This window comes from Canis lupus, chromosome 24 (assembly GCF_048164855.1).
Source record: "Canis lupus baileyi chromosome 24, mCanLup2.hap1, whole genome shotgun sequence".
Taxonomy (NCBI): domain Eukaryota; kingdom Metazoa; phylum Chordata; class Mammalia; order Carnivora; family Canidae; genus Canis; species Canis lupus.
Window position 1 is genome coordinate 6130058 of NC_132861.1, and position 21143 is coordinate 6151200.

At 37.6% G+C, this 21143-nt stretch overlaps 1 protein-coding gene across 9 annotated transcripts in view; it reads left to right on the forward strand.

Moving 5' to 3' along the window:
• The window catches only part of DCLK1 (doublecortin like kinase 1), a 341630-nt gene that overhangs the window by 16273 nt on the left and 304214 nt on the right, over nucleotides 1–21143 (forward strand). For all 9 annotated transcript variants that reach the window (XR_012017059.1, XM_072797415.1, XM_072797422.1 and 6 more), the window contains exon 3: nucleotides 7497–7843. Coding sequence is in view for 8 of the 9 variants with exons in the window: in XM_072797415.1 (XP_072653516.1) it covers nucleotides 7497–7843 (347 nt within the window). In the remaining variant the exon portion in view is untranslated. The remainder of the gene's footprint in view (nucleotides 1–7496; nucleotides 7844–21143) is intronic.

The window sequence follows — 21143 nt, forward strand, 5'->3', positions numbered from 1 at the left end:
TTTTTTAATTTATTTATGATAGTCACAGAGAGAGGGAGAGAAAGAGAGACAGGCAGAGGGAGAAGCAGGCTCCATGCACCAGGAGCCCGATGTGGGATTCGATCCAGGATCTCCAGGATCGCGCCCTGGGCCAAAGGCAGGCACCAAACCGCTGCGCCACCCAGGGATCCCTATGGAACCATTTTTATTTTATTTTTTTGAGAAAGATGTACTAATATCTCACAGACTATCTCCTTACTGTACTGTGTAGTAGAACATCTTATTATCTTATTTTTATCTGAAATGCTGTCCTCTTTCTTTTCTGCTAGTGAAAAATCTTACCCTCACTTCCAAGGCCAGTGTGAATCCCATTTCTTCTTTATCGATTGCTCAGCGGGAAGTGGGAAGTGATTTCTTTCTCTTCTGAGTTAGGGTTGCCTGGACCACTTATTTAGCAATTATCACTTACTGCCTTGTGTGAAATCCTTTCATATACACATCTTGCTTTCTAAGCTCTTTTGAAGACAAGTTCATGACTTAGGATTCTTTTCACTCTCCAGACTGGCAAATTCAGATTTTGTATTTACCATTGAAGATTTAGGAGGGTGTATTTAATTTTTAGTTTTCATGGCTAACACTGTACGTACTTTTTGTAATTTTGTTATTTGTTATTCTGTTAGTTCTTAAGAGAAGTTCTTAATGATGAGAATATAAAATTTCATGATTCCAAATAAGTTGCTTTCAAAAAAGGTTGTTATCAATTTATAACATCCTTAGTAGTATTTTCTATTTTCTATGTGTTTTGTTTTTATCGTTTGTCATATATTTTAGTATCTTGTATTTTTGTAAATTATAATAAGCTTTGCACATTATAGTAACCCATTATTCTGTATAGATCTTCAGTCTGTTTTCCCATTTTAGTTTTAGTTTCTCTACTTTTCAATTATATCACTTTTAAATGTAAAATTTTAGCTCTCTCAATTTTTTTCTTTATGTTATTTTTCTGTTGCTTTAGGTTTAAGAACTTGACATTTTCCACAGGCCTGACATACACATTCAAATTTTATTTTCTGTAAGCTTATTTTTATGTGCTATTATATTATGAAAGACTTCCATGGAAGAATGACCCAGAGTACTTTGAGGAATCTTTTCTCTTGACTCTAATGGCACTATCAAAATCATCTTCTTAAATCAGTGCCTTTTAGATAGATTATGAAATGTTGCTGCGTGTATATGAGATAAGATCATAAAATATAATATCCAGAAGGCACTTTATATTTTATTCTGTAAATAATGTCTTCATGTAGTTTTAGTCAGTGTATTTTCAGAGGTGTCAATATATATTTGAGTTTTTCCCAGATTTTACTATAATTCACAATAGTAAAGTTTAATTGCTAGAATTTTTTTTAATTGCTAGAAATTTTTAATGAGAAATTTTATTCTCTGGAAAAATAAAATTTTTATAGGTATCTCTAACTTAAGATATTTTTGAATATGCCACATTTGGAACCTAAAGAACTCCTAGAGGGGATAGCAACCAGAGATTAGGCCATTTTCAGACTGAGGTCAAGTGATACTACATATGATATTTACAGGTCCCACCATGAACCAGTGAAAACGTTCCAGCAGTAAGGGGAAATAGAGCAAACTTCTAGAATCTCCTAATATGGGGTCTTGTGGAGGCATACCTTCTAACTCATTCATCACAGGCCTGGTCAACCAGGAAACTGCTACCACATTGCTGGAAGTTTTTAGTAGTGACTTAGATAATTTCTTTTAAATGGAAATCCTTTAATTTCATAATGGAAGCTGATGGCCAAGTAGAATTAATTCTACAGATTTTTAAATAATGAACTTTGTTAGAGAACATTTATTTCCATACTTTATTTTTTTATTTCCATACTTTAAATAACAGCAATATAGTTAGTTTACAAATGCATATGTGATTTTTTTGAAAACAAAATATAGAACCTTAAATATCTTAAAAATAATCTAATATGCTTGCACAGAAATCATTCCATTTCCCCAAGATCCCAAAAAATGCCTAAAGCTTTCAGGGAAGAAATTGGGATATTCTCTTTATTTCCTTACTTTTTTTTTCTTTTAACTATATCATTTTCTTTATCTTTATCTCTAGTTAAAAGCAAATATTAGTTTTTTGGCTCTGTAAATGCCATAGCAATTCAGACAGATGCTGCTTCTGCAACTCTTGCTATTTGTTGGGGTGTCTTGGACACCCAGAATATTAAATTTCAAGTTGAGGATCAGTCTTTTTTTAAAATATTTTATTTTTTTAAAGATTTTATTTATTTATTCATAGAGACACAGAGAAAGAGAGAGGCAGAAACACAGGCAGAGGGAGAAGCAGGCTCCATGCAGGGAACCTGATGTGAGACTCCATCCCAGGGTCTCCAGGATCACACCCTGGGCTGCAGGCGGCGCTAAACCACTGCGCCACCAGGGCTGCCCTAAAGATTTTATTTATTTATTCATGAGAGATACAGAGAGAGAGGCAGAGACATTGGCAGACGGAGAAGCAGGCTTCCTGCGGGGGAACCTAATGTGGGCTTGATCCCGAACTCTGGGATCACCCCCTGCGCCAAAGGCAGACACTCAACCACTGAGCCACTGCCCTGAGGATCAGTCTTAACACAAAGATTTTGGCCTTGAATAAACTGGAACAAAACTAACAGTATGATAACCAACCAGCAAATCATTATGTTTGGTAATTCCCAGCTCAATGTGTAAATAGATTGTTATACTGTTTCCTTTAAACCGTGTATGATCTTTGCCTTCTTTGCATTCTTGGTTAAGCTTCACCTATAGTAAATAATCCCAAACTTTCAAAGCAAATTTGGGGTTATAAAATTCTAGTCACTAATTCCACTCTGTATGTGGGGTTTTCACCATACATCCACCAGTCAAATCCAGGTTGTCACCTGTGCTTGTGATGGATTGGATAATATAAGAAGTTCCCATGACTGCCTCCTTTGGTTCAATTAATTTGCTAGAGTGGCTCACAGAACTCCTTCTTTACTGGATAACCAGTTTATTACAAATTTTATAATTTAGGAACAGCCAGATGGAAGAGATAAAAAGGGCAAGGATTGGGGATAGGGCTTGGAGCTTCCATGCTCTCTCTGAGCTCACCACTCCCACTGAATTTTCATGTGTTCAACAGCTAGAAGCTCTCTGAACCCTGTCCCTTAGGGATTTTTTTACGGACGCTTCATTACATAGGCACGATTGATTAAATCACTGGATTTAACTAGTATTCTTTATCTCCTCCCCAAGATCGGGGAGGTGGGACTGCAATTTCCTACCCTCTCATCACTCAGTTGGTTCTCCTGGCCTATGGCCCACATCCTTAGGTGTTTTCTCAGTCTCCTCAGTAACATGAACTAAGATGTGGTTGAAAGGGGCTTGAGTATGCATGTCAAGATGTCTTTATTGCTCTAATTACTTAGGAAGTTCCAAAGGTTTTAGCATTCCTGTGCCAGAAATAGTTTGAAGACCAAGTATATATTTTTTACTACAAATCACAACATCAGACCGTTTTGCTCAAATATACTTTGGTTTTTTTAAATTAACTTTTATTTTATTGTTGCAATATAAATCACACCATAAAACTTTGGGATGATTTAGTGTGTATAAGAAGTTTATTATAGTAATTCTAAGTTTTACTTTATTTTTTATTTTTTCAATGACCTTTAATACCCCTTCCTCTGTCAGGGCTTGACTGCAACTAATTGATGATTCTCTAATAAAAAATATAATAAATCTCTTAAGTCTTGGCCCCATTTAGGGAGAGATTAAACACTGGATACCGAGCTATTTGATCAAATTAAGACTATGTGTTCTTTCCATTCAGAACAATTACATTTGCTGGTTTTTAGTTGTCAAAGATATCAGCACATTAATTGAAGAGTTGTTTCCTAACAAAATCAGAGACTAAATCAACTTTGAGTTAAGATAAGGCAGGATCTTTAATAGTGGGTAGAAATTCAGAATGATTATTAAAAGAAAGTTGTCAAAATATGGGTCAAATAAGTCTTTAATGTAAATCTATTTGCATAATTTAATAGAAGCTTTTTAGCGTAAGGAAACCCATCTTGTCTTATTGAATTCGTGGAGTGTCATAGATTCAAAATGGCAGTACTGAGTGGTGTGTGATCTTGGGTTTGGTGGCCAGCTCTGCCACCAAAGTGCTGAAAGTGCTGGTACTTTTCCTTATACCACAAGTTCACTCTCTCTTTTTTTTTTTTTTTTTTTTTTTTAAGTTCACTCTTTATTGGAGTCTCACACCCTTCCCCAAGATTCTGTTGCAATTTTTGAATCTGGTAAACCAGGCAGAGGAGCCACAAAGTACCAGCACAGATTTAACCTAAGTTTCTTCCCATCATTGTTGCTTGAACCACATCAGCATTATCTTGTCAAAGCTGTCATGCTTAAAGGTTTTTTCAGTGTTCTTTAAGAAGATATAAAAAAAAGTGTTTATTTTCTTTTTCAACAAATCCACTCCACATTGTTAATATGAGTACTTTACAGTTTCTCCCTTTTCTAATTATATATATATGTATATATATGTGTATATATATATATTTAAAGTTAAAAATTTTCTTTGTTGTTGGAGTGTAAACCACTCATTTTGTTTTGATATCAATTATTAGCTTAGCATATAGACTTACAAATAATCAGACCCTTGCATATCTCTGATTAGCACGGAATTCTGACAGACTGGTTTTGCCTGTTCTATTTGGGCTGTGTGTGCCTAGTTAAGCAACATTTCCGGGGATCCTTTTATTGAGATGGACCCAAAATGACGTCTGTTGGTAACTAGTTAGAAACAATGAACACTTTATAATGTAAGACCTACTCACTGATTTCTAGTAATTTTGTTTTTAAGTTTTCCTTTCAGGCTTATTGCACAATCAGGGTAATGCAGCCTTAGAGGGGGTTTTCACTTGTGTAGCAGTTTTGTATTTGAGATTACTCTGGCCTATTTTCTAATTTGATCTTCACAAAAACCTGGTGAGATTAGTGGCCACTGGAATAGACTACGTCTGATGGATGAATAAACTACCACTGAGAAGACTAAGGGACTTGCCCAAGGTCACATGCTTGGAGAGGCCAGAGCTCAGACTTCCATTTCTCTCATGGTCTCTCCACAAAGCCCTCAGAAGCACCATTGTTGTTGTGACCTCCATGCATATATTTTTGATATCTATATAAATCATGAGAAAAGCATAGTTGGGACCAGTAATAATCTACGAGGTGAACAGAAAAGGAGTTTACTACATTTACTTTTTGTACACATTAGAGTGAATTCTAGAAGCATGTACAGAGTAAATGTTTGATAACATGTATAACTGTGCTTTTCTATTTTTAAAACCCTGGTTCAGTTATTTTTACGTGAATACTGTGGCCTTGGACGCTTGGACTATTAATTTAAAAATAGGACAAGGATTTAGATAAAAGTAAATGGGCTGTGTAGGATTAGTCCTAGGTCACTTTACCTGCAATTATGAAAGCTTTTTCTCATTTAACTATTCCCTGTTACAAAGACTTACTAACCCACAGAAAAACCATTATAAAACTCTTCAAAATGTGTTGACCTAACTTTATGAAATATATATAGATGGGATCATTTATTTTAGGATTTATCATCACCTGGTACATGTGTTACTTTCTTTTTTGTGTGAGCCACATCTTCTTAATAGTCTGATATTTTCATTAGATGATTCTCTGTTAAGGAGTCATTTTTTAAAAATCTGATTTAATTAATTATTATTTTTCTTTTTTTTTTAAATTGGCTTTTTTTGGGTATAATTGACAGAATTTTAAGATGTTTAAAGCATACTTCATGTCGATTTGATATATTTGTATATTGTGAAAGATTCCCCCCATCTGGTTAATTAGCACATTCATTAACTCATATATTTATCTTTTTTTGCGAGAACATTTAAGTTCTACTCTCATAGCAAACTTCAGTTATACCACAGTGTTATAACCTATCATCACCATGTTATTCATTACAGCCTCAAGCCTTATTCATCTTATGTAACTACATCTATTTTAGAGTCAGTTTCTGAAGCTAGTTTATAAGTTAACCATTCTCAAAACCTTTTATCTATAAACAGATATGAATTGGCTTCCTACTGTATGTGGATCACTGGGTTTGGCCCAGTGTTGACAGGAGGAAAGGTAGCCTGGTTATGTTGCTGGACTCAGGTCGTGGGACCCAGGAACAGTAGGAACGAGGCTGGACCCAGTAGTTAAAAGCACAGGCAAGGTTTTATTGGGGGCACCAGCTGCAGCTGAAGGGACACACAGTCGGGACAAAGGTCTCAGACTGACTCCCTGAACAACAGCCAGCAAAGGTTTTACAGCAGCCTTGTTAGGGAAGGAGCCCTATTTAAGCCTGTAAGGGAGGGAACTATGCAGAACTGGGTACACAGGTGCAGTTGACAGACCAACCTGATTCAAACATCATGTTTCATTTGCATGTTAAGTCTCCACCTCCGGATGTGAGTTTTAGCATTGTAATGAGGGAAAGGTAACTTGGTCACACCATGGTCCATCTGCGCAGCCCTGATTTAGGGATTAAACTCGAACTAGTCTGGGGGGTTTGGGTGGCCAGTGCTCTCTCCAGGCAGTCATTATTGCTTGAAGGGTAGTTTGGTTTCCTTCAGAGAATGCTATACCCCTTGGGTCTTTTACCTGATTAAGAGACAAACTGGAGAGAAGAGCTTAAGGAATAATGTGGGACCTAGGTTGGTGGGTTCAGCAGGTGAGCAGCAGAGGTCAATTCTTGGAGTCTAGCTGGTGATGGTTATTTTGCTTGCTTCTGGAGTTTTACTTGATTTTACAAAATGTTCAGCACACACTCCCATCAAACCAATAAATTACATAGCCTTTTTTTTTTTTTTTTAGATTTTAAAATTTAAGTATAGTTGACACACAGTGTTATATTAGCTTCAGGTATACAACATAGTGATTCAACTCTATACATTATGCTGTGCTCACCATCACTGTAGCTACTACCATTTATCATCAGTGCAATGAATTATAGAGCTATTTTAAGAAGCTGTTTTCTGATCCACTTTTTTTTCCAGTTATGTTATTTACATTATTACTACATGTAGGTACCTCTGATTTTGAAGTTTTTTTGCAAATATAAATACACCCAAATCCCAGAGGATACTGTTTTTTGAATCCAATTTATTTCTGAGGTCTATTCACTATCAGTATTTCTGCCAGAAAAAGCCTTTGGAAAATGAAGAAAGGGAAGAATGATGATTTTTTTTTTCTCCTCTGGAATATCAGTTTATTGTTGACAGAGCCAGATTAGGAGTAAAAAAAATTCTTTCTTTTCATTAAGTGTTAATCATGCTTCCTTTGTTTAAAAAGTCCCAACTAGCTCACACTTCTAGTATAAAAGGAAGAAACCAAAAGACTAGGAAAAAGGAAATGCATTTGCCTTAGTGTAAACTTAAATACATTTCTCTCTTTCTCAGGAGAGAGCTATGTGTGTGGCTCAATAGAGCCCTTCAAGAAACTGGAGTACACCAAGAATGTGAATCCCAACTGGTCGGTGAATGTCAAGACCACCTCTGCTTCCCGGGCCGTGTCCTCACTGGCTACTGCCAAAGGGAGCCCTTCGGAGGTGCGGGAGAATAAGGATTTCATTCGGCCCAAGCTGGTCACCATTATCAGAAGTGGGGTGAAGCCACGAAAAGCTGTCAGGATTCTGCTGAACAAGAAAACCGCACATTCCTTTGAGCAGGTTCTCACTGACATAACTGATGCGATCAAGCTGGACTCGGGAGTGGTAAAGCGCCTGTATACCCTAGATGGGAAACAGGTAAGACAGGGTTGTGGGAGGATTTTGACTTTACAGGAAAGAACCAGGGAGTTGGGGAATCTATGTGGTTTTGTGGGAGTGGGTGGGTAGGGGAGGAAATCTGACACATGCATTTTACTGCAGTTGAGGGAGTTGGATCATTTGGTCAACAAATATATAACTGGTGGCCTCAAACCAGACCAAGGATGGAGGTAGACAAGATTAATCATAGGAATCAAGTAGATTACCTTGCTCTAATGCTTAAAAGATTACTCAGAGATTTCTGTTTTCTTTTTTCAGTTATTAATTGCTTAACATAAAGGTGCTTTTCTACCATCTGTTTCAATTTTTTTTTTTTTTTGTAGTGCTATCTTATAGCCTTGAGTGTGGGTGGCTGAGATAGATGTAAGCTCTGATCATTAGAGAAAAACCTCATTTCCTTTCTTTGGCCTAAATAATACTCTGTGTCTCAGTAATGTTCACTAGTGAGATTTTTTGAATTTTATAGATTTTTAAGTACATATCAAAGGAATGAAATATTTCCAACTAAATGGCTTTAAGAGGCATATTCTGAAATATATACATGTATTGAAAATATAATTGCAGAATTAACGGAAGAGGGGGGTGTTTCTTTAGCTATGGAATGGACATCAGTTGACTTGGATGAGAGGACATCTAAATGTGAGTTGCTCAGGTGAACTTCAAGGGAAGTCTTGCATAGACTTTTGTAAAAGCTTGCCAGAACTGAATAGTGAGCTGAATATATATATATACTTACTGGTCATTCAGAGTTTATCAGCATCTTTTTGTTTAAGATGATAGTTTTTAGCATACTATCTTTGCTTCAAATTTAGTGTTTAATATGGTTTTTAAAAAATTATCTTGAGAGATAATTTGTATGTAGAGTGCATATTATAAATAAAAACTAGATTCATATATTAATGGTTAATCTTTTAAAAAATAAAAGGTTAATCTTTATTAAATAGAAGTCAAGTTCTTGAAGGGTAACACACATTCAAATTTTATGAATTAGAAATAGATGCAATTACTAGAAAGAGTGTTAGTCATGAAAGAATTTCTCCCATAGGGATCCATTCAAATGCTCTAAATTACAAAATTCATTAGGAAAGAAGGATTATCTGCCAGTTGTTCATTTATATTCACCAGTCTTCTGCTTGTCTCATAAAACTTGTCCCCTTTAAGTGTAATATGGATAAGAATTCTGAGGGATGAAATTCTCAATCTTCTAGATCTAAGAGGGGATAGCCTGAATGTCATTGGTCAAAAAATCCTTGCTAGCTTGTGAATTATAGCAACATAACATGGCAGGGCTCACATTTAAACATTTGAGACCTTCAGTGTTTCCTTTGGTAGTGAGTCACTCAACCATTTTGTAGTTCTGCATTTTTGTATGTTGGATTTTCCCAAGATGAGAGCTTACCTATTTTTACAAAAAGTACAATGTACAACAACAAATACAAATTGATATATCTTCTTCCTCCCCCTTCACTTCAGAATTTTGGGGATTCCTAATTGGGTGATTCTGAAAATGAGCTTTAACACGTTAGCTAAACTCTGCCGTTAACTCATCATTTGTTTATTCCAAGAATGAATTCCTAGATTAAGTACTCTGATGTTCTCAATAGTTTTCTTCCTTTTAGGAATTTACTAGTGTAAATTTTATAGTGTATTTTATAATTGCTGTTTTTGCTGTTGTTTACATGTAAATAATACAATGTATTGGGAAAGAATCCAAAGTTTAGTGTCAGAAGACCAGGATTCAAATCTTGTTTTGGCCAGAATATTTGTGTTTTTAGCAAATCACTTGGCTGAGCCTCATACTCATTGGTAAAACATGGATAAAATGATCACCTCTGTTTCATAGAGTGCTTGTAGGAACAACTATAATATGTGAAAGCAATTTTGAACTATAATAATAATGATCACAGCTTTATTTGCATTATTCTAAATGTTTTACATACATTAATATGTTTAATCCTCATAGCAACTCACTTACTATCCCTGTTTAACAGAGGAAGGTGTTAAAGCACAGAACTTGTTTAAAAAAATATGTCCAGGGATCCCTGGGTGGCGCAGCGGTTTAGCGCCTGCCTTTGGCCCAGGGCGTGATCCTGGAGACCCGGGATCGAATCCCACGTCGGGCTCCCGGTGCATGGGGCCTGCTTCTCCCTCTGCCTGTGTCTCTGCCTCTCTCTCATTCTCTCTGTGTGTGACTATCATAAATAAAAAAAAAAATTAAAAAAAAAAAAAACATGTCCAAGACCACACAGATATAAATGGCAGAGTTGGGATTTGAGCCTGTCTCTCTCCAGAGCTTGTACTCTTAACCACTGTATCACAGAAGATTATATTTAAACACTAAAGGGATGTATATGCACTGAGAAAGAATTTTCCAGTGAGGAATTTGTCCAGGGAATATCATATGAAAGTTTTCTGCTATGTATTTTTTTTCCTGCAGTCATTCTACTGATAGTTTTATCTAGCTTTGTGAGTGTGTGTGTGTGTGTGTGTAGCATTCAATTTGCTGCTGTGGCATTTCCTCTGTTGTGGCATGTTCTCTTCATAGCAGGAATGATGAAAAGCTGCAGAGGAATTGGAAGATAGAGTGGAAAGAATATAAAGACTTTTTGCTTGGGTTCCCAATAGGAACAAAGATGCTTTCTTTCTCATGGACCCCAGGTGCCTTTAGAATCATTTCTGCTCGTGGGAGAAGTCTGCCCCCGTGAAAGGTTTGTTAGAGTAGAATGCTTTGACAGCCTTGGCAGGGAACAAGGCCTGATAAGCCTCTGAGAATTGAACCACCTTCCTCCAAGCCTTCCTGTGGCATGATGCTCTGCCCTGGCAGAGTGGCACCCCACGCCGCCACCATTTTACCCTGCCCACTGTGACACTGGGGTCCACATGCTGTCAGCAGGACATTATCCTCAAGATCACTTGTCTCACCTCTTTCTTATTTGTTTTAATAGTGTTTACAGCCCTCATATCAACTCAAAAAACGGTATGGGAAATCCAATGCCCAAAAAAGCTTTTAAAGGTAAATTTTTTTTTTGTATTGAGGAAATAAAATTTTTTTAAAAATTAATAGGTTGAGAGCTTTGAGTAAATGAGTAGAGAGCAAGCGACACATAAAGCAGGGATGGCTTTTCAGATTGCCTTCAGGCAGCTTGAGGATTTGTTCATGGGATGGAGATGGTGACTGTTTTTTTTTGACAACGGAACAGTGACAAATGAACAGTGAGAGCACATGTGTACTGTTACATATGTCACCCAGAGATGGGCGCTGGAGGGCGTAGACCACATGCCATTCTCACGTGTTCCTCCTACCATTCAGCTTGGTTGCTCAGCTGCCTTTGGGTGTGCTTTGAACCTTAACCAAGAGTTCATTATACAGTGTTTTGTTTTTTTTTTGATTTTTAGGCCCAGAAAAGGAAATACTGCACCATATAGAAGATATTTTGCAAGAAGTTTCAGTTTCCCCAGATGCCTGTTGAGGCTCATGTGCAGCCTACTTGAGAGCAAACCCCTTCTAATCATTTCAACTCCATTCTTCATTCAGGGGCATTGAAGCTTCGGTAAAAGGTTGCCCCAGCCATGCCTCCTCCTCCTCCTCACACCGTTCAGGGGGCCTCTGCTCACTGTGTGATCAGGCACTTCTGTGTGTGAGGCTGGGAGGTTAAGGAAATACTTGCCTTGTCTTGATTTCACTGATGCATTATTTATCTGAGCCTTGAATAAGGGTCCCCCAAAAAGAAAAGAGGGCAATTTTTAGCTGAAGGTAATAATTACATTCCTTTTTCCATATCTGAAAGGAGCTTTTGCAGGGTGTGAGGGTCTTTTCTTCTTGCCCCAGTACAGGCACTGGATGTTGGGATTTTTTGTGGATTATTCAATACTCACTGCCAAGCAGCTACCTGGAGAGGCCATTTAGGGTGTGATGGTTTTTTTAAGTGATTGAAATAAACCCAAAAGGTACAAGATTTGCTACCAAAGATACTTGTATGTCTCCTGGCTCCTTTTTTGGAACAGCAAATCTGGCTGTCTTGAGCTGTTAAATCTTCTAAATCTATGATTACTAAATCCTTGCTTAGAAATATAAACAATAGAAAATCTTAGAATAGCTAGTGCCTAAGCAGGCAATTTATACTGTAGAAATCACAGATAAGACACTTCCCAATGACCTCCCCTTCCCCACTGAAATATAGCAATGATAAACTCAATTGCTCTTTAAGTAGGAAAGATATGCACATCCCCATGGTATCTACTTCTCAATATTGAAGATCTATACAAAATAACAGCATACATTAGTAGCAGAGGAGAAACTCACTCAAGGATGTTATATTTTTATCTTAACAGACATTTCACATAGGTCATACACTTTGTAAGATCCACCACTGCTAGCATGCTAGAGTAAGCAAACAGCTTATTATCTTTCTAATACAGAAAACACCAGGAATCAGTGAGCTAAAGTAAAGATATTCATAAACTGATTTAGACTGGTAAACTGTGAGAACAGACATCATAACTGCTGCTTTACTGTTTGGGTGACTAGAACAAAATACCATGGATTGGATGGCTTATATACAACAAAAATCTATTTTTCACAATTCTGGAGACTGGAGTCCAATATCAGGGTGCCAGTAGACTTGGTCTGGTAGACTCCACTTCCTGGTTCATAAACCATGCCTTTTGCAGTACCTTCACATGGCAGAAGGGACTATCCTTAGGCTCTTGGTCTCTTTTATAAGGGTACGAATCCCATACCTGAGAGCTTTGCCCACATGTCCTAATCACCTCCCAAAGGCCCCACCTCTTAATACCAACCCCTTAGGGGTTAGATCTCATTATATGAATTTTGGGGGGGGATATAAACATTCCAGCTGTAGTGCTATGTAAAGGGAATCGCAGTACCCGTCAATCAGTTATTCAGTTACTACCTTGTCTTCTCTGTATCTTTTGATCATTGAATCCCCTTATCTTATAAACACAAAGCTGGAAAGATGCTTGTAAATGAGTCTTAATAATTTCAGCCATTTATTTTAGGTAATTGGTATATGAGCTTACTGGAATTCAGAATATGGTAATATGATCAATAGGAATCTATCAGATATCACAAGATGGTCTTTGATTTTTTCCTTTTTTGAAAAAAAGATTATTTGACAGAGGGAGAGAGAAAGTGGGTGCACAGTTGTGTGGGAGTTGGGGGAAGGTCAGAGGAGTGGGAGAGAATCTCAAGCAGACTCCCCACTGAGCACAGAGCCCAATGTGGAGCTTGATCTCTGCAGGGCGTGAGATGATGATCTGGGCTGAAAACCGAGTCTGCGGCTTAACTGACTAAGCCACCCAGGCACTGCTCCTGTTTTGATTTTTAATACCTATTTCTAAACTGAAGTAAGAATGATTTGGTTTAATCTTGAGTTTTAGAGACCTTAGAAGAATTCTCCTCACAAGTTAAAACAAAGTGGTACATGTTGCTGCTCATCTTCCTTGGATATAGCAATTAATGAGCATAGAAAACATGGAAGTCAGATATTTTCAAATGAAAAGGAGAGAATTTAGGATGTGTTAGGATTTGGTTGGACTAGTAAAATTTTCGGTAGCTGTTGCTAATAGTGGCTTTTCTCTCTCTCTCTCTCTCTCTCTCTCTCTCTCTCTCTCTCTCTTTTTCTTTTAAAGCAAACTTCTCTGACAGCTCTAATTAACTTCTACAAGTATATTTAAAGCCTTCATTCTTGGTAAATTTTTTTTTACTGTATGATTTGCTGTATTATCTATGTTGTGAAGGTGACTGTAACACCTTTTAGTTTTGTTTGCAATTGATATAAAAATACTGTTGATACAAATAATTCAGTTTACATTTTAAAATGTCAAATTAAAATTTCCTGCAAAAGCTCAGAGCACATGTTAAACTATCCTCATGATTGGTTAAAGCTCTGAAATGATGGAAAGTCTTAGCTGTTTTCAAAGTAATTATGATACTTCACTTAGAGAATTAAAATGTTTGGGACAGAGTGGGCTATTTTAGGTTTTACACCTTATGTTGATATTCAGGATTTATAAGCTACACCTGTTCTTATGTAGATATTAATTTCCCCAAATGGAGAAGAGTTAAGTCCTTTTGTTCCAGTCTGAGCAACTCTGATAATGTAATTAATCATGCGTTCCTGTAGTGATGTATATTTTAAGGCTTAGTCTCAGCAAGTCAATTTTCTGTAAATTGAACACTAATTTGCTATAAAATGCATTGTAAGTTCCCCTGTGTCCTACTCTAGATGTGTTCTCTGAGCCCTCTCTCTAATATACTGAGGATCCTTGGGGCACTTACAGGACTCTGGGGTTGGGGTCATCTCCTAATAGTAACTTCTGTTTTGCAAAGGCCGAGAGCCCTGATTTGGCCTGTGAGTCTCCTGTGCCCCAAGGGAGCATGCTGGAATGATGTAAAGAACTTGGACTTCAGAGTCAGCTGGGCCTGCACTCAGATTTCTGAGAAATCTCTCTTGATCTAGTTTCTTTTTTTCTTTCTTTCTTTCTTTTTTTCTTTCTTTCTTTCTTTCTTTCTTTCTTTCTTTCTTTCTTTCTTTCTTTCTTTTTCTTTCTTTCTTTCTTTCTTTCATCTAGTTTCTTGTTCAGGCCTGAAAAATTAACTTAGTTCCCCATTTAAATGATTATTTAGATTCAGAAATTCTGTATATCAAACCTACTTGTAATGAGGAAATTTGCTTAGGTGTGCTGTAATTTAAGCATAGGTATGTGAAGTAACATCATATAGATGAAGAACACTAGTTTTTATAGACGAGTTTCAAACACCTAGTTGTGTGATCTCTACCCTAGACACAGTGAACTATATTCTTCCATTGGAAAGAGTTAAGTCTCTGATATTCAGTTTTCTTATCTGTACAATGGGAATAACAACAATCCTGCTTTATTAGTTGTCCTGAGGATTAAATGACATGACAATCCGCATGACAAAACAGCCCTGTGGAAGATACTGAATTATCAATATTTACTATATCTGAAAAGCTCAGGGTAAATTATTTTTGAAAAATAAATTATGGGCAGCCTGGGTGGCTTAGCGGTTTAGCGCTGCCTTCAGCCCAGGGCCTGATCCTGGAGACCCGGGATCGAGTCCCACGTCAGGCTCCCTGCATGGAGCCTGCTTCTCCCCCTGCCTGTGTCTCTGCCTCTCTCTCTCTCTGTGTCTCTCATGAATGAATAAATAAAATCTTTTAAAAAAATAAAAATAAATTATATTTTAAATGTGTTGAGGAACTATTTAAAATGACCTTTTGGGGTGCTTGTGTGGCTCATTTGGTTGTGTCCAGCTCTTGATCTCAGCTCAGGTCTTGAATTATATTTTAAATGTGTTGAGGAACTATTTAAAATGACCTTTTGGGGTGCTTGTGTGGCTCATTTGGTTGTGTCCAGCTCTTGATCTCAGCTCAGGTCTTGATCTCAGAGTCAGAGGTTTGGGTCCACACTGAACATGGCATCTACTTTTAAAAAAGGATGAAATTATCTTTTAGTAATGACTAATCATACCTACGTCCGTAAATGTGGCTTTTCACATGAAAATACTTCAGAGTATAATGAGAACAGCATGGGATTTGAGATAAAATTCTTGTAAGATCAAATTCTGATCAAATTCATTAGCTATGTGGCCTTTTGCAAGTCAGTAACATTCTCTGAATTTGTTTCCTCTTTAAAATGGTAATGACAATGTATACTTCATAATATTCATGGGTTAATAATTAAGAAAATATGTAGAGGCCCCTGCATGCTCAGACAATTAAACATCCAGCTCTTGGTATCAGCTCAGGTCATGATCTCGGGGTTGTGAGATTGAGCCCCGCGTTGGGCTCCACACTCAACAGGGAGTCTGCTGGAGATTCTCTCCCTCTGCGCCTCCTGCTCCATAAATAAATAAATCTTTAAAAAGAAAAAATGTATATATGGGCCCTGGCTTGGCTTATGATAGGCCCTCTATAAATATTAGTCCTCTTCCTTCTGCTTTCCTAGTCCAGGCTTTCTTAAAAGTATGGGACATTTATAGTTGCATAATTTTGTCACCGTAGAATTGAACATCTTGCATTGTTTCCAATGTAGTAATAGTTCTAAAACTACTAATGACTATTTTTATCATTCCATTTATTGTCAGTCAGTTGTGAATGTAACCTGGATATTCTCTTTTTTTAAAAAAGAAGATTTTATTTATTTATTCATGAGAGACACACACAGAGAGGCAGAGATAGAGAGGGAGAAGCAGGCTTCTTGCAGGGAGCCTGATGCAGGACTCGATCCCCAGATCCAGGATCATGCCCTGAGCTGGAGGCAGACACTCAACCGCTGAACCACCCAGGGGTCCCTGGATATTCTTTTCTTTACTTGTTTCTTCAGTTGTTATTCCTTAAGGTATCTGTCTTATTGGTGACCCCTTATGACAATATAGTGATACTAACATTATTATTACTATCATTAGTTGAACACCTGTGTGTCTGGTGCTCTGGACTAGTTGCTATATGCATATGTATCTCACTGAACCATCGTACAGCTCTGCAAAAAGCAAGAACCTTCTCATTTGTCAAGATTCAGTTCAAAGGTGGCCTTGTCTGTGAAACATTTCTTGACTTGCCTTTGTAGAACTGGCAGCCCCCTCTCTTTCGGAGAGGAACAGCCCCCTCTCTTTCGGAGAGGAACTCCATTCTTGTCCATTGTAGATAGCCCTACAGGTCTTGATTATGCTGGCCTGTTGACTATTATGGTGCCATGTCTTCCCCTTTAGAATTTAGAGGTTGAGGCTAGGGAAGGTTGTCTTCTTGGCCTTTGAATCTTGAGGGCCTGACCTGGTAAATGCTTGTTCAATAAATGACTGAATGGATGATTGACCAGTTGGCCCACGCGCTATGCACTTGGCATTAGTGCACTGCTTCCAATGTCCTGTGAAGTGCGACATGGTCATATAGGAACTCTGTGGTCACCCTGGAGGTGACCTGTGGTTGTGTGTCTGTCGACAATGATGGTGCTCTCTACAGTGGAAGAGATTGTGAGTAAGGTTCCTCACCATGGTGCTTGTTTTCTAGCTCAGACTCCTGCTTCATTAAAGATGCTAGGGTAATTAAAAAAATTCATCTGCCAATTTTAGAGCATTTCTTCTATTGAAAGAACTTTTGTTCTGTGGGAAAACAATATTCTGTTAGAAACTTTTACTGTCTGAGTCAGGAGAATTGCTCTAAATTTCCTGACATTGCTTCAGCCATTCAGTGAGTAAAGAAAAGAGCTAATCAATATGTCCTATGGATTTAAAAATTGGTGACAGACCAGTAAAAGACTCACATGAATAGCATCCGGCCCAATTATTTCAGAAATGCAAACCTACAGTATTCAAGGGTGTTTGTGGTGGTTGAGGACAATATGTTACAGCAGATTTTTCTGATTAGTTTAAATCCTTGAAACTAAATTATGTGAAAGGCAGTTTCAGAAATTAAATGGAACTTAAAATATCCAATTTAAAACCTGAACAATTTTGTAAACAACATGCCACAGAAACAAAAGGACAGATGGGAGATTTATGTTTTAATTGAATTTTTCTATTATAGCATTAACATAGATCATTGTAAAGAATTTTGAGGCAAATCAGAAAATATTAAGGTAAAATGACCCATGGTCTCATTGATGAGGTGGCACTCATTGACATATTGGCTTTATTTCATATTGGCTTTTAAAACAAATTCTGATCCTACTCTGTATATAATTTGGTTTCTTGCTTGTAATTTCACATGATACTATGTACATTCATGTAGGGAAATGTCTTGAAATTATTAAGCCATTTCCCCTCTAATTTTGTTGTAAGATCCTTGGAAGGCAAGTTGTCTAATATGCTCTCCCCTCTAGTAACTTATCTGCAGAACTTCTGTGTTCTGACCTATGGCTGAAAATAATAGTGTTCTAAAGTCAAACTGGAAAGCACACAAGGACTCATGAGATGTTGTTCAATTAATCAGTTACTGGAGGTTTAAAGTATCTCAGAATTCATCCATCCTGTCTAGAAACCTCTTGGAAAAAGACCATAGACATTTTCCAAAACCTATCCTGATGAAATAAAGTCTAGTATTCTTCCATAAATACCAGATAACTTAGGCCTATTAGGTCAATGGGAGCACAGTCACCATCCTTTATGAGTCTTCCCTGGAGGTAAAAACACAAGGTAATTTTCTTTCCATGCCAAAACATTTCTGCTTTGTCTTATAACCATGCGTGCGCTTGTGCAAGACAGAAACATCCTAGGGAAAGAAGAAAATGCTTTATTGACTTCTATTTTCTTGACTACCCTTGTGAGATGCTTAATATTTATTAAAAGACATTTCCTTTTTGAAGTTTTTATTTAAATTCCAGTTGGTTAACACACAGTGCAATATTAGTTTCAGGTGTACAATATAGTAATTCATCACTTCCATACGACACCTTGTGCTCATCACAGCAAGTGTGCTCCTTAATCCTCATCACCTATTTCACCCATTCTCCCCCCCTCCCCCAGTCACCATGGGTATGTTCTCCATGGTTAAAAAATCTGTTTCTTGGTTTGCCTCTCTTTCTCTCTCTCTCTCTCTCTCTTTCTTTTTTTCCCCCCTTGGCTTGTTTATTTTGTTTCTTAAATTCCGCACATGATTCTTGATTTTAACTTGTGGCTCAGAGTCTGATACGTAGAATTAGAGAATGTTAGGGCCAGGACTGCCCCTGACAAGGGATTATTCTGCTTTTTCTTTTTCTCTACTTGGAAGACCATAAACTAAACTTACCTTGACAGGTAGTAAGATAAAATCAATATTTTATTTTTAGAAAATCTCTTAGAAAGAAAATAACTCAAGGTAAGCATTATCTTAAAAAAAAAAAAGGTAGACATTTAATGTATTTTCAAAATAGTAGCATGGGAACTCGTGTGCTTTCAAATTAACAGTATGGGAACTGATAACTAGTTATACAACAGAAACAAATTGTAAAAAGTCCTGCTGTGTGCTCAGGTGAATGCTTCAGCCATATTCTTAACAGCCTTGCTCCCAAGGGTGGTCTGAGGACAGCGGCAGTAATGCCACCAGAGAGTTTGTAGAAATGCAGACTCTCAGGCCCCACCCTTGACCTACTGAATCAGAACATGCCTTTTAACAAGACCCTCATGTGATCCACTGTCACATTAAAGATGAGGAAGCACTGCTTATGCATTTAAGCATCATGACTGGAACATTAATCCAAAGACCTAAGGATGGTATTGGCTATTTACCAGGCTATTTCTTGGTAGACAGAATTACATTAATTTTAGCTTATTTAGCAGTTTTATTTGCATGCTCTGAACATCAGTGTTAACATAAACTGGCAAGATATGGTCACCATCCATGATATTTTGGAAAGCAGCCAGTCCATTAGTATGAAATGTGTGCCCACTGCAATCTAGCTGCCTGTGTGTGGAGGATGGATAACTTCCTATATGGAGAATAAATGAAAGTTAAGGGATTCAGGGAAGGCTGAGCAATTATTGTGGAAAAGCTGATCCTGATGAGAGATTAATGTACATGGTTGCCACAGAGTCCATATGCATGCTGTTAGAAGTTATCTGTTTGCTCCCTTCAATAGGCTGCACAGATTTAATATTTTCCTCATGGTTTTTCTAACTATATTCCATGGGGATGATTGGAAGTCATTAAAACTTTTCCTGAGAGTTGATTTTAGATCTCCAACTGTTGACAGGCAGAGTCCCTATGCATGGGAAGACTCTCAACATGGAAGATGTCCAGAAGAACATGGAGACATTTTTAATATGTGTAGAGAATGGAGGGGTGACTTTTGAAAATACTTTCCGGCTAGCAGGCCTAGCTATTTAATGGCGAAGAGTCTTATGTATCACAGACTCAGCTGCTGAGAACAACAATGGGTGGGATAAATTGGTGTGAAGTAATCACCTAGCAATCAAAATTGTAGTAGTTTTCTTATAATTCAGCCTTGGGGGTTAAGAGATTGAGATGTACCCTACTTAATTCAGCTGTCAGCTGGCAAGGACTGCAAACCACTTAGGCAGATATGGTTTTGCAAACAGCCACACGATACCCAGTGACCCCATCAACAGAGACTTCTTTGAATGGGAAGGTCAGCTCTATCTCTGGGGTTAGGGCTCCAAATTGGGGGAAAAAGTAAGCTCTGGAAAGAAATGGAGTCTCTATACAGAGAACCAATAGAAAGTTCATTTTTGTCAGTGGCTGATGCAATGGCTCTGGGAAAAATAAAATTACATATTTCTCAAGACTTTTCTGGAATTGGTATGCTGTGAAAGGAATAGCATGGGTATGTTGACCATTTTGTTTTTTAGTAACATCATTATTTTCTTCTATAGCAAAAATTCCTTTTCTCCTTTAGCTACATTTCATGACAAATTGGTAGACCTAACCACTCTGTATTTAAAAAAATACATCTTTGAAGGTGCCTGGGGGGCTCAGTTGGTGAGCATCTGACTCGATTTCAGCTTGGGTCACGGTCTCTGGGTAGTGAGATTGAGCCCTGCGTCAGGCTCCGTGCTCACCGTGGAGTCAGCTTGAGATTCTCTCTTTCTCACTCCCTCTGCCTCTCCGCCCCTCCCACAACCTCCCCTTCCCTCCCCCCATCTCTCTCTTTCTCAAAATCTTTTAAAAAGTTAAAAATACATCTGTTTATTAAATTCTTGTTGCAGTTTGACTACAGTTATTAATTAACCTTAAAGGAAAAGAGAAGATCCCATGGCATGTACTCATGCCTCTGTGATACTCTCAGGTAGAGGAAATCTAATCTCATACGTGAATTTATTGTGTAGTGTCCATTGTTAATGGTGGTCAAAGAAGCAAAGACCTGTGGCAGAGTTTGTTAGGTGAACAGGTTATTTACAGAGTAATCTTTGATTTTGCAAAATTGGATCAAGTTTCACGTGGGTTCGGTTTGAGATGGTCATGTTTTAACGTTTTATTTTAAGTGACTTCTAATATTAAGAATGTGCGTGTTCTCCTAGATTTGTAAGATCAGTAGACATCTGTTGAGCGTGGGCTCTGGGCCAGGTGTTGGGAATATCACAGTTTTCTTTTACTGGGTAGTGGGAACACTTAGAAGATTTTCTTATAATGAGACCGTAAGAGGTGGAGTTGGACTTTCTGGCTTCACTGCTGGAGAAACTTGCATTTTCATATTTGTGTGTTCACGTAAGTAGGAGATGATTGATAGAGTTAATTTTACTTGAAGACATCGTTGTATTGTTTGGAAATGTGACTATCAAAAACCACTCTTAAGTAATGCT